Source organism: Magallana gigas, chromosome 9, assembly GCF_963853765.1.
Source record: "Magallana gigas chromosome 9, xbMagGiga1.1, whole genome shotgun sequence".
In the NCBI taxonomy this organism is placed as follows: Eukaryota; Metazoa; Mollusca; class Bivalvia; order Ostreida; family Ostreidae; genus Magallana; species Magallana gigas.
In genome coordinates this window covers 23,041,543-23,055,902 of record NC_088861.1, presented here as the reverse complement: position 1 = coordinate 23,055,902, position 14,360 = coordinate 23,041,543, and the positions used below count along the sequence as shown (strand labels likewise).

At 32.4% G+C, this 14,360-nt stretch overlaps 1 protein-coding gene across 3 annotated transcripts in view; it reads right to left on the bottom strand.

Moving 5' to 3' along the window:
• The window catches only part of LOC105349012 (E3 ubiquitin-protein ligase rnf213-alpha), a 108,572-nt gene that overhangs the window by 39,091 nt on the left and 55,121 nt on the right, over positions 1-14,360 (bottom strand). For all 3 annotated transcript variants that reach the window (XM_066072384.1, XM_066072386.1, XM_066072385.1), the window contains exons 24-35: positions 12,872-13,031; positions 11,034-11,167; positions 10,196-10,270; positions 9,361-9,467; positions 8,981-9,122; positions 8,323-8,521; positions 7,750-7,993; positions 6,232-6,378; positions 4,637-4,739; positions 2,821-2,986; positions 392-560; positions 102-241 (exon numbers count right to left, since the gene is read on the bottom strand). In XM_066072384.1, the coding sequence (XP_065928456.1) occupies positions 102-241; positions 392-560; positions 2,821-2,986; positions 4,637-4,739; positions 6,232-6,378; positions 7,750-7,993; positions 8,323-8,521; positions 8,981-9,122; positions 9,361-9,467; positions 10,196-10,270; positions 11,034-11,167; positions 12,872-13,031 (1,786 nt within the window). The remainder of the gene's footprint in view (positions 1-101; positions 242-391; positions 561-2,820; positions 2,987-4,636; positions 4,740-6,231; positions 6,379-7,749; positions 7,994-8,322; positions 8,522-8,980; positions 9,123-9,360; positions 9,468-10,195; positions 10,271-11,033; positions 11,168-12,871; positions 13,032-14,360) is intronic.

Sequence of the window (14,360 nt, the reverse complement as noted above, 5' to 3'; positions counted from 1 at the left end):
TGGATTATCTAGGAATCTTTGCTGAAAATATCAACTTTCCAAACAAATAATGCATGTACCAGTTGAAAAGCTCATTGATCTCCAAATTAACAATTTGATACCTGCTTTCCCAAGTCCTCCTGAGCTGAAACTGTTGTAGATCTGCCTCATCATTCTCCTCCTCTTCATCCACTGAGTCGATCCTCTTCAACATCTGTATGGGGGATTCCTCACTCATATTCAGGGATCGAGTGGCAAAATCCTGTACAAATGTGTTTATAGACAAATGATTTGTTAAAATCTGAGATCAAGCAGATTTGTTTTTAAAAGAATGTAGATATTTAAATGATTTATATTTTGATAAAAATTACACAAGTTCCAAATTAAAGAAAGCCAAAAAATCAAATATTACTCGAGACATCTGGATGAGGAATCTCAGGACAAACTGAGCAAATCCTGGAAGATCTTCTGCTGCTGCTTGTGAAAGATAAGCCGAACTCTCAAAGTCCACCAGCTGAGTGTTTAAGAACCAGACAAAATGGCGTAATTCTGCCCAGGATGGGTCAGGAATTCCACAATGCCTGAAAATAAAAAGAAGATGGGTCAGGATTTCCTCAGTGCCTATCACTGAAAATTTGATTTATTTGTTTTGTTTAGTTTTATATAGTTTATAGTGACCACAAGTATAGAAACATTTTCATAAAAGAGCGATATCAGAAACATTTGATGTTAATACATGTAGTTCACTTCTTTTCCTTCTTAAAAATATGTCAATATCATACAAGAATGGTCTCTAATCATGATGTCAGGTAACATGCATACATGTATAAATGTTTAACCTATATTGTACAAACTACGTCTTTTGTCTTGAACAGTGTCTACAGACATTAAAAATTACTTAAACAGTGTTCATAGACATATATAATTACTTAAACACTGTACCGACATTTATAAATACTAATAAGCAGTGTCAGTAAACATTGATTTTGTGATTACTTATTTATATGGAACGCCAAATTAACATATATTCAAATATTTGTACCTATCTTAAAATAATTGTACCTATCTTCAATTCAATTGTACCTATCTTCAATTCAATTGTACCTATCTTCAATTCAATTGTACCTATCTTCAAATTGAATTAGAGATAGGTACAATTCAATTATACCTATCTTTAATTCATTTGAAGATAGGTACAATTGAATTGAAGATAGGTACAAATGCAATGAATTGAAGATAGGTACAATTGAATTAATGATAGGTACAATTGAATTGAACCTATCTTCAATTACTAAAATATTGGCAATAATGAACACTCCCTGTATAGTACGTCATTTCCGTTACGTCACAACTGGCGCGAAATAAAATCGGGATCGGGATGATAAAATAGGCAATATGATTTTGTCAACTTTTCGAAAGATTGAGCCTTAAAAAAAACAAAAAAACAAAAAAAAAAATTGTTACCGCTTTAATAAATAGAGTGATTATCAACTGAATTATACATTCTTTGATAAAATCATAGAAAAAAATAAAGCCAGTTTTTTATTTAGGTATATAGTGACCCTAACTACGTCACTACCCTAACTCCGTCACTTTTGGGGTATTCGGGTATACATGTTTTTGGCTTACTTATTGATATACATGTATATTTTAATAAGTAAATGATGCCTTTTGCAAATATATTGCCCACAAATATATATATAATATATTTATTTTTTTCTTTTATCTTCGTTGTTGGTGCTTTCCTCATTTCCCTCCATGTTGAAATGTCTTCAAGGGAGCGTTCATTATTTTCAACAATACACAAAACGAATTGAACCTTGGTATAATTGAATTGTACCTATCTTCAAATCCTTTGTAGATATGTCTGAATTGAACCTATCTTCAAATCAATTGTACCTATCTTTAAATGAATTTTACCTATCTTCAAATGAATTAGAGATAGGTATAATTCAATTGAACCTATCTTTAATTGAATTGAAGATAGGTATAATTCATTTGTACCTAGGTATAATTCATTTGTACCTAGGTATAATTATTTAAACCTATCTTCAATTCAATTGTACCTATCTTCAAATAATTGTACCTATCTTTAATTCAATTGTACCTATCTTCAAATGATTTGAAGATAGGTACAATTAATTGAAGATAGGTACAAATATTTGAATATATGTTAATTTGGCGTTCTATATATTTAAAGCAGTGTCTGTAAACATTTATTATAATTTAATAATAAGCAATGTCTGTAAACATTACCATTACTTGTGCAGTATCAATAATGATGATTAGTGTCTGTAGACATTTCTAAATAATGTACTTTAACAATAGGGAGTTAAAAAAACGTGTACAGTGTCAATAAACATCTATCATTACTTTAGCAGTGTCTGTAGACAATCATGATTTCATGATCAGTGTCTGTAGACATTAATTTTATAATTACTTGAGCAGTGTCTTTAGACATAGATGAATATAATTACTTGAACAGAGTCTGAAGATATTTATGATTACTTGAGCAGTGTCTGTAGACATAATTACTTGAGTAGTGTCAGTAGGCATTAATGATTACTTGAACACCATCTGTAGATATGCATAATTACTTGATCAGTGTCTGTAGACATTTAACAATTATTTGAGCAGTGTCTGTATGTATTTATAATTATTTGACTAGTGTCTGTAGACATTTATCCTACTTGATCAGTGTCTGTAGACATTTAACAAGTGGAGCTGTGTCTGTATACAATAATGATTACTTCAGTAGTGTCTGTAGACATTTATGATTACTTGACTAGTGTCTGTAGACATTTGTGATAACTTAACAAGTGTCTGTATAGACATAATTACTTGAGCAGTGTCTGTAGACAGGTGAGGGGGTTTCCCTCTATCCTCCTCATGTCTACGTCCCCCAGGCCTCGGTTCATGTCCAGTCTGTACAGGTACTGGAACGGCCGCTGGAACATGGAGCTCCTAAACTCCGCATCATCAAACAACAGGTCACTCTCACCAATGTCTACCAGAGAAAAGAAGTTCACTTGGCAACATTTAAATTGTAAATAAAACAACTTCCAAGGGCATTAACAAACTAACACACTGCAGAAATGAAATGCATTTGTAATGAATGAAGGTATAAATAATCTCTATTTCTATGTAGCTTGTAGAGTAACACAGGATTTAATTGGCTAATAAGCCGGTTTAAATACACCAGACTTCAGCCAGAGGTAAAAAAGCATTAAATGCATAATGCTTTCTTAAAAGTGCAATACACTCCTGATTGGACTTGGGAAAAAGACTTGGTTTACATATTAAGAAATAAATTTGTTATCCATGACAGGTTTAATCAAGGGAGTACGAGGTTTTACCCTACACAACCTTTGGCCTCAGGGTGTGTGGAATACAACCCCCGGTATATAAGTAAATCCTCATACAACCTTGATTGAACTAAGAATAAGAATAGAGGACCTTACCAATCAAATCATCTTAATATTCAAAAATAGCATTCTGATCATAGAATGGTAGAGTTAAGGTTTCTCCACCCTTGATGTTTTTATGGTTAAATCCTTTAAATATTTGTTTAAATTTAAAGATTAAAATGTAAACATTCAAATTAAACTAAAATATTGGTATGTTGCAAATAATTTATTCATGCTGTAGGAGCTAACACAGGTACATATCAAGGCAATTATAGCGACACTGCTCTCCAATCAAACATGATTTCTATAAAATAAAGCAATTTTTTAAAGAAATTCATCGCAATCCTTTATTTTATGTATTTTAACATTTAAAGGCCATTTAAACTTGCCAGTATGAAAGCAATCACATTTAGAGTGAATTTTGATACAATTTTTCAACCATGAATAAGTACAGTTTAGCAATTTAACACAAAACGTCTATAACTTTGGAAATAATGGTGCAAACTCACTGAAAATTGGTATAATTGTAACTCATTATATATCCTATCGAAATCTGTAAAGAAATGTTAATCTTGCCGGGTGAAAAATAATGAATTGTAGTCTCTGTCAACTTTTCCTATGCACGCGGTTTTATCAGTTTTCCCATTGAATTCAGAGATTTAAACTCAAACAACCCTCTATAAATTGTTAAACATTAGATTAGTGTCAATTCACTTTTCATAGCTTAAAATGTATTAAACATAAGTTGAATTAAGAAATATTGGCAAAACCATACATCACATAACACTAATATTATAACCAATAAGTAACGTTAAAATATATCGGAATGCTCCAAGTGACATCATGCGACAATCGAAAGACCTTAATACAGGTATCTTACTTGGCTAATATACTGTAATCTCAATTAGCGTAAAATAAATTTATGTCACATTGACCTTAGAGAAGGAAATGTATATTGAATCTTTCAATCCTTTTTTGAAGAAAAAATTCATTCATGGAAATTTCACGGTTCTTAGTGGCTTAATACTTTGCTCTTTGCAAATTAAAATGTTAAAAAGTATACTTGTACTTAACATTTGACTGTCAATTTAACCTTTGACTTTGAAAACCTTATATATCCCGATTATCTGTCATCAACGGATATTAAATTAAGTCATGTTTCTTTTATAAAATCAACTGAAATGAAATCTAAGTAAGAAATGACAAATAATTAGCATATTTCTTCTGATATTTCGTTGCATATGTATTACCTAATGCATTTCCCTGGTATTTCTTGACACTTTCCAATGGAGAGCGACAGGTCACGTCTGGTAGAAGGTCCAGGCATCTGTGCATGCACTTTATATAGCCTCTCTGTCAAAACACAATAGCATTGGTCTCAGTTTGTGTTTTTTAACTGAACTAAGGGTAAGTTCTAATTTTAAAATTTTTTTTTTTTTTTTTTTTTTTTGTGAGTGAATATTTTATTGGCTCAACAATTATGGTACATATATTTTTAGAACATAATTCAAAACGTTTCACAATAGAATAAATGATAAATAGCATGGAAACAGATCAATATACGAGTACTTTGGACATGGAGCTAAAATATTAACATGGATCTAAAATATACATGCATCTTAGTTTTTAACATGGTAGAAAGCATTGATCAGCAATCTTCAAACAATCAAGACAATCCATATAATACTGAAAGACTACAGTTTATAAGTTAACTAATATTGGCTGCCATAATTCGTAAAAAAATGAGCATTTGATTCTTCGAACAAAGATAATTTTCTTTCGCATGAAGTTTGTTTCTTAGAAAATTTTTAAAAGCAATGAACTCAATTTGTTTGCCAGGAGATTTTGAATGAATTAGATGTATAAAGCATTTTCCAAGTAAAATACAATAATTTAGTGGAACATTTTTTACTTTGTAGATACCAAATATGACATCTTGCATCGTTAAGTGATTGACATTTTCTATATGTTGTTGCCACCAATATATTAGATCTTTCCAGAAAATTTGTATGCTTTTACATTGGAAATATCTATGATGTATAGTGTCAATTTCATTACAGTTGTCTGTGTTACAGTTCGGACTTGGAATCAATTTCATATTAAAAAGCGACTTGTTATGTACTATGATTCTGTGTAGTATTTTGAGCTGAAGAGATTGTGCGTTAGTTTGTGTGCAACACTGTAAAGGTAAATTAAATATCTTTTTATAATCAGAGACTGGAATTTCTACTTCAAGTATTTCTGACCATTTTTGGATACAGAGTGTAATTTCCTTACAACTGTTAATTAAAATCCAATATGCATCTTTACATTTTAATTCACATAATGGTATAAGTTTTCCTTGAACAGACAAGGAGTGCATTATATTCCCTTCGCTATGGGGAGGATGTGTTTTGTCTTTGACATGTTTTTTCCAGTTATTTGGGATAGAGGAAAGAAGACTGTTGTATTGAAGAAAAGAGGGTTTAAATTTAAATTTTTCGTAAAACTCATCTAAGGTTAAGAAAGAACCATCATTGTTAATAATATCTTTTAAAAACATTATACCATTTTTATACCATTCAGAAAAAAAGATTGCTACAAGCCTATATTACAAATCGTAGCGCTGTAGGTATTTTGGAGAAGATTTTCTATTTGTATATAATTTGCAACCATCCAAAGGGTCCCACATGTGGTTGTGGACACGGTTCGAATAATAAAAATCTACATATAGTGAATAAAGCCCATCATGCAGGCAAAAATACCCCTAATAAATGTTCACAAGCTTGTCTATCAAAAGTCTACTTTTTAAATCCCCAAACTCTGATATACAAGAAGGACAGTGAATTCAAAGCTTTTCTCAGACCTGATCCTGGTAGTCCCTGGCCAGGAGGGGCATGGTCTCCACTATGTAGAGGTCATAGGGCAGCTTTCTCCACACATGACCGGTGCTGTTGGTGAGGCAGCCCAGAATCAGTAACTGGAACAGCAGGTAATCCACACCCTCCTGGACCTATACGATAGTGTAATAATCTTAATTACAAGTAAGTAAAGATTTGTATGTACCCTTTTCTCAGATATTGATATAGCTAGTGTTAAATGACATGGACATTTTCTGTATGCAATTTGAAGACTGACACATGAATGAATGATTTCTAAATTATACCTCTTAGACATGGTGAACTTCACTCACTGTTCTCCGCAATTTGAATCATTTATAATGGTCTTAAAGGGGCATGGTCACGATTTTGGCGAAAAATTATTTGTTTGATTTTAATGTTTATAATGCTTAAGTAAGGCATTTTTGATAGGCAACCAAAATTTGAGTATCATCCATTGAGTTTTAAGCAAGTTATAGAGCCTACAATTTTCTGCTATGTAAACAAAGCTTTTGTTTACATTTTGAATGTTGAAGTGAAAATTACAGTTTTAGACCTTGCAGGAATGTGTTAAACGTTAGGAACTGTTTATTTACGATATGCTTAAAATCAATAAGAAGATAGACAAATCAGCTTGAAAAAGATTTTTACTAGCATACTGAACCTACTTAAACAAAAACAGCTAGAGCACAAGCCTTGTTTACATGACAAAGAATTGTGAGCCCTGTATCTTGCTCATAATTCTACATCTGACTCTCAAATTTCACATGATCATTAGAAATACATTCCTAAAGCATTGTAAATAATAAAACAGTAACATTGAATTTGACCAAAATCATGACCATGCCCCTTTTTAAAAAACATAATTTCTGTTTTGAACAAAGCTGGTTCACTGAAAACCAATTATTGTGTGTGTCAACTTTTATTTGCAAATGGTTGCATGGTTAAGGATTGATCTACAAGCACAATCTAAACTTCGAGCTCTGACCTTTTCCACACAGCTTTTTAAAAAAAAAGGGGGGGGGGAGGGGATTATCAAAAAAGGTACAAGAAGTTGCAATTGCCACAAGAAATCATTTTTGTGAGTAAAAAGTTGGTTGCAAATATCAATCACACAAATATTTACTTTGTTTACAGTAAATGTGATTTTAAAGTACTTTGCATGTGCACTGTATTTATTAGTTAGTAACTCTGATTTATCTGTAATCTACACAACACAAAGAAATACCTCGTCTACTGATGTCTTTGAATTTAAACAAATGTCACTTTTAAGAGGGCTAGTTGGTTGTGGCCATTTTTAGACTACGTTCATATTCTTGAAAAAGAGAGCTCTGTATTTCAAAGCTGAAATATGTTGATTTTTTATTAAGTAAACGATAATATTTTCTGCCATAAACTAAAAAAATTTGGTAATGATGGTAATTTGTTGACCACCCAGCTTCCTTAATTTACATCCATAGAAAGGTTTGGCAAAATGAATATATCTTAGAGGAGGAAAATCTAACCTCATGAGACAAATCAATGTGAAACAATCTAGGTTCAATTTTCCCAGGATGCAGTGTGTTTTGTAGAAGGACTGACATAATGCTGTCAATGTTGATCTCCCTCTCATGGAGTGGAATGGACACCACTGCTTTATTAGTTCTGACAACACCAGAATGAAGACTTTCCAGTTTTTCGGCCAACCTTTTCTTGTGAAGGGTTTTACCAACTCCAGCTCGCCAGGACTTCACCACTCGGACTGTGCAACTAAGGTGTACAATAAAATTGCAATCATAGTACATCATGTCTGTATGCAGTCAAAAAATATCTGACAGATATGATGTATATCTTGAATAAGTTTTCAATATCTCCTGCGGTAAAAAAGATAACTAGCTAAAGAGAACATATTTCTTTTGAAATATTCTTTTAGTTTAATTTTGCATTTTCCAATCGTTTTACTGCTTTGACTATTTTTGTGTTTGCTACACTTACTTTCCATTGTTGGCCTCTCTCTCTCTCTTTTTCTCTCTCTCTCTCTGTAAACCTCTTTTTCACAGATTAGACTATATCATTCTGTAAACTTAAGCAACACTTACTTCTCATTGTCGGCCTCTGCTGATGGCCGTACACGAGGTTTTTTGAGGTTAAAGGTCAGCTTCTCTTTGATGAATTCTGCCGTCTTTTCATGGGAGAGAAGTGGTATGGGAGGACGTCTGTATTTGTCCAGGGCTGCCACGATTCTAGAGTGGTTCTCTCTCTCTGTGCTACACACCACCACCAACTTGTAGGGGATGCCTACAAATCACCACCATCATAGTTAAAGCAAGATAAAAAATGCTTATTTATATTTTATATAAGAGTAATTCTTATAAAACTGTAAACCAACTTTTATTTGCGTGCGAAAAATTTTCATGAGGTTCAAATGCGCTCGCCACGAACCAGTCTTTGTCAGATAGTTATTGTAACAAGATGGGTTGGGATAAGGCTTGGTTGCAAACGTTAGTCGTTGCGAACCAGTTGATCAGAAGTTAATTGTGAAATAAATTTAAAGCAAATTAAAGTTAGTTAACATTAATTGGAGATTAAAATTTCATCATTATGTATACACTGCTATACAAAAGAAGTCCAAGTAAATACTCATATAAATAAAATAGCCTGTTTATCATGTATCGTTAACTTTTTTGACAACAATTGCTACAGTAAATAGAGCAAGTTATAAGATCCATTGTGAAATTTTCCCATGTAGTGACGTACCATTTTCTGTTGCTCTCTGCATATGGTAGTCCAGTCTCCTCTCGCCCCTGTCGCTGACCTCATAGTCCAACAGATCTCCACTGACAAGACAGTGGATTCTGTCAGTGGTGTCAAAGACCGCCCTCCTCCAGAATATCTCCACCTACAGTGACAAAGCAGCAGCTTACCATATTGTGGACAGATATTTAAGTAAAACAGTTTGGGCAAAGCTAAAAATTTCCTCAAAAGAAGCATTACATGTAAGGCACTATAAAACTTGCATTTAATTTGAAAAAAACATATCCTTTGCATTATTTCAATTTAAATTGCATGGAATATGAAATATATTTCAGGAACTCTTTTCATAAATACATGTATTATATAGAAATATATTTTTGAACCTCATCCAGGGTGGTATGTGGAGTGCACATCAGGATCTCATCCGACTGAGGAAGCGGCTGATCCAGATCATCGCTGTATATTGTGAGTACAGTGTTCAGAATCTCGTCTGTAAGGTTTATAGAAATAAAAAGAATTACACCAAATTTTTGTACACAAGAGATGTTTGTGAAACACTTAAGCCCCCCTCCCTTCGAAGAATCCAAGAAGAACTGCAAATAATTGGAATTTTCTAAGTCTAAGGGACATAACTCTGATAAAAATTGCTCGATTGTACCCAAAATCAAACTTGACCGAGATGTTTTTATGGTACATCTGTATATCAAATTTCATTTCAATATTTGCAACCTCTGTGAAGAAGATGAACGGAAACTGCAAATAATTAGAATGTTTCTAAGTCCAATAGACATAACTCTGTCGAAAATTGCACGATTGTATCCAAAATTGAAATTGCCCTAGATATTTTTATGATAAATCTGTATACCAAATTTCATTTCATTGCATATAACTTCTGCGAAGAAAATGAACGGAAACTGCAAATAATTGGAATTTTTCTGAGTCCAAGGGCATGACTCTGTTGAAAACTGCATGACTATACCCAAAATCAAACTTGACCTAGATAATATTATGATAAATCTGTATACCAAATTTCATTTCAATACGTGCAACCTCTGCAAAGAAAATGAACAGAAACTATGGTGGACCGACCAACAGACAGACAAAAAGATGAACAGCAGTAAAGCAATATGCCCTCTCTTCTTCAAAGGGGGGCATAAATATAGAATATAGCTGTAAAATTAAAGCATATAAGCTACATGTATTTCCTTAAGTTTATACCTTGCGGACAGAGCAGTAGATTTGGAGCACCTCTCTCAAACCCAGGTATTAATGGTCTGTTCACTGTAAATGTTTCTGAAGAAAAAAAATAAATATACAAAACAGAATTACTGAATGATCTCTTGCATTTTTAAGAGAACTCTTCCACCTCAGGTTTTTACAAGGGTTATGAGTCTAAAATTAAAAGGACTAAGTGCGGTTTTATGCAATTTTTGCCCCCCAAAATCAAAGTTTTAGAAAGAGCTTTAAAATAAGGTGAAAGATAGTTAAAATCATATTGGAAATAAAGGTGTAAAAGGTTACCACCACAGTGACGTCATAATGTAGAAATGACGTCAGGAATATTGCATTATTTTAATAAATTGATGTTTTGTAGCAAAATATGGGTGTTTTCCGATGGTTTTTCGACTGGGATACATCGAGTGCAGGCTTGCTCAAGTACCATTTTTTAGTATAATATGTATAACTATCTGAATAAAAACATATGTTAAAATCGCACTTGAGCCGACCTGCGCTCTATACTTCCGAATGCAATATATAGAGCAAAAATGAGAATATCTTCATTTGTTTGCAAATTTGCGGGAATTAGGTCATTAAAGTGACGTCATAGATAAACAGCAAGTGAGCAATGATGACTAAAATCAAGATTAAAGTTATAGGCATCCTCTTTACAATGATTTGTGAAGATTTCATTTTCATACGATACTATTTAAAAATTGGTTGAAATCGGGGGCAGATATTTGACCATACCGCACATAGTCCTTTAAGCCCTTTTAACCACTTGAGTATAAAAAGTTTTTACAAATCAATTGAATCTTCCCCGTTTAATCTTACTGACCAGTCTCAGCGAGCCTCCTCAGAATGATCCCGAGATGTTCCACACTGAGATAATCTGACACACTGGAGGATATGGAGGACAAAAACTCACTCCACAGCTGCTTCAATTTTACGAACAAAGTGTCCTCTTCAATTCTGCAATAACTACAGCTTATGACATTTGATCTTCCTCAAATATCACTATAATCTTGTCTAATTTTAAACACTAAGAATGTCAATTTGAAAACAAGTCTCAAACTATTCTGTAAATCAACTTTTCACAATAACTATATTCTGTGATTTACTAGTGCTAAACTGGTTCACATCAACTAATTTTTGCGAGTGAGATTTTATAAAGGATATTCAACATACTAGAAAAGAATTAATAAATTGAAAACACTTTAAAATCATTGCTGCATTAATTGTTGTGAATTAATATATCTTGCAATATTTTTCTTGCACCCAATTAAGGATGTTGGATCCTGCCATCAAAAGTCTCTAAGTTTTTTTCTAAAGTATTTTTTAAATATCTACACACATATCTAAACCAAAATTCAAAACAAAATGTTGGGGTCTATATGCTACTTTCGGTGCTACGGTGTATTTAATATGACCTTTCTGCACTGAAAGTGCAAATTGTACATAAATCGCTTTTCCCTCTATAATTTTTTATCAAAATGAACCATGGTATCAAATACAAATTTGCATTATTTGGAATTAATAAAATTAAAATTATCATAATGAAAAAGTTTGCCATTTCTTCACCTTATTGATATTTTGACCTTTTTGCACTGAAAAAATACTATTCTTATTCATAAACGATTCAACATGCAATTAAATAATTCAAAAGTCTCAAACTTTTTCTGAAATTATGACAGACTTGTCAAAAGAAACTTAAATATTCAGAAAATAAAACCAAAAGTATGGGTCTATAATGTAAATTTTGAGATATTGCATGAAATAAGCTAATTTAAGGGGAAAATTGGAGTTGATTTTTTCTTTACTTTTATTTTAACATGCCAATATATGTCGATAGAAATATTGAAATATTGTTGAAATATGTTTTTTGAAACAATACGAAGATATCCCAATGCATAAACTATCTGAAACTTTGGTCTGCACGGAAAACAAGAAAGCTAAAATTACGGTACTCTAAAACAACTGAGTTATGAAAAATGTTAATTTTCTTCTTAAAAACCTTCCGCCACATAATATATACACTCTCTAAATATGGAATTTTTTCTTCACTATTTTATTCAATAGAGTTTATTTGGCATTGTAAAAAAGGAATTTACAAGTAGAATTCATATATGACACAGAATTTCCAGACAAGAGGTGACACAAAATGGCTACCCAAAATCAGAGGATCAAACCTCTTTAAGTTTACAGCATTTTGAATCATTGACCAGAGTCCATGACCTTTGACATTTTGACCTAAAATAAAAGGATTCTTTCTAAAATAAGTCTTCACATTAAGTCTCACTGTAAAAGCCGAAAAGGATGAAAATTTTCATACAAATGATACAGATATTAATCAGATTTTGCATGACCTCAAAACCAACAGGTGTCATCAGGAGTTATGAAATAAAATTGATTACAAAAAGATATCCGAGAGTCAATGCTCACTTGTGAGGAAAATAAATAAAAATTTCCGCATTAACTCCTTCAGAGCTGGCCGGAGTATAAAAAGTAAATGGTGTGGGATTATGAAAGTGTTCCAACCAGACAGGATATATCAACTCATGACCTTGAAATCTAATCTAATGACCTCATAATAAAAAGCATTCTTGAGTTCATTAAAGCATAGGGATTGAGTTTTGATATTTCATATTACATGATCAATAAAAAATAAATTCATACTGGAGTCCCGACAGGATGTTCTGGGTGATGTCAGAGATGGAAATCCCAGGTTTTGTCCAGCCCTCAAACTCCTCGACCTTAACCTCCACTTGGTCTTCGCTGACCTCTGTCTCCATATCAGCCACTGCCAGGTCCTCATGATCAATGCACCACACAATTCCTGTCAATACATTATATAATAAGTGTGAACACTTTCTCAGATAAAGGAGAAGATTAAAGGATAATATGAAATACTGACCCCTGTAAATTTTATAAAATCAATCAATGTCAAAATTTTTGGTTTTCATTTTGCATGTACCAATTTTTTGATAGATGTAACCTCAAAGAACACCTCTTTTATAATCACATTGAAGATATACCTTTCAGGGTATACTGTTTATATACAATATCTTTAGACAAAGAGCTCAGCTCTATATTACTTAAAATACAAAAGCTTTGACTGATCAATGTATTTTATTAAAATCTACCTCAATACAATATGTGAAAGGGCAAAAATGTGCCTCACACCAGTCAATGTAATTTCTCTTAAACTTGCAAAATTCAAGTTGGCCTTACTGCACTATAAAATGCTGTTGTTAACCTGATGTGAACATAGCAGTTCTCAGTCTCACTTTGCCATAGCATGTGTCATATGAATACATATAATTATACCAATAAATATATATTTGACCTGTATACAGTGGTAGCAACGATATTGTTGACAAATGACACACACGAATGTGAGACACGAATGATCACGCACTATACACGAATGATCCTTCACGATACACAGACGATCACTTACTTAGTGAATTTTCACGATACACGAACAAAAAGATAAAACACGCAATCAAACTATTCTTCACCACTAAATATGCAAAATCAAAATTAATTTTTTTAAGATAAGAATATAGGAATTCATGCACAAATTATTTTTTTGTCTCCACAACAAATATTAACTTATATCATAAGTTAAAGAAAATACTGAGTGTAAAAGAAATGAAGATAATGCATAAACTGCACATGGCAAAATTATTTACATGCAAGTTGACTGTTTATGTAATCCAATTCCCTTATGTACAATTTAATTATACGGGATACAGGTAAACTGGTTACCTTGTTCCATAGAATTTCGATTTACACATCCAATATTTTCATAATTTACAGTACATTACTGTTTTATTTCCGTTTATTTTAAATTTTAAAGCGTCTAAATAAATTTTATTTCAAACAAATGTTTATACAATTTACCAGAGAGGAATATGTATCGTGTTCTCATTTGAAAAAAAAACCTGGGTAATAATCGTTTAGTTTAAAACGGGAAATGGGTAAGCTTGACCGCTTTCATTCAACGTGTCGCTATTGCTAATATGATTTAGTTTATGTGTCAAGATACAATGGATGCTTTGATATGGGCCGATTATGAAATTATGTAAACTAACTCGACCGAACACAAGATTGAATGAGAAGTGGAAATACTTACTAAATGTATTTCACAATGAAAAAGAGG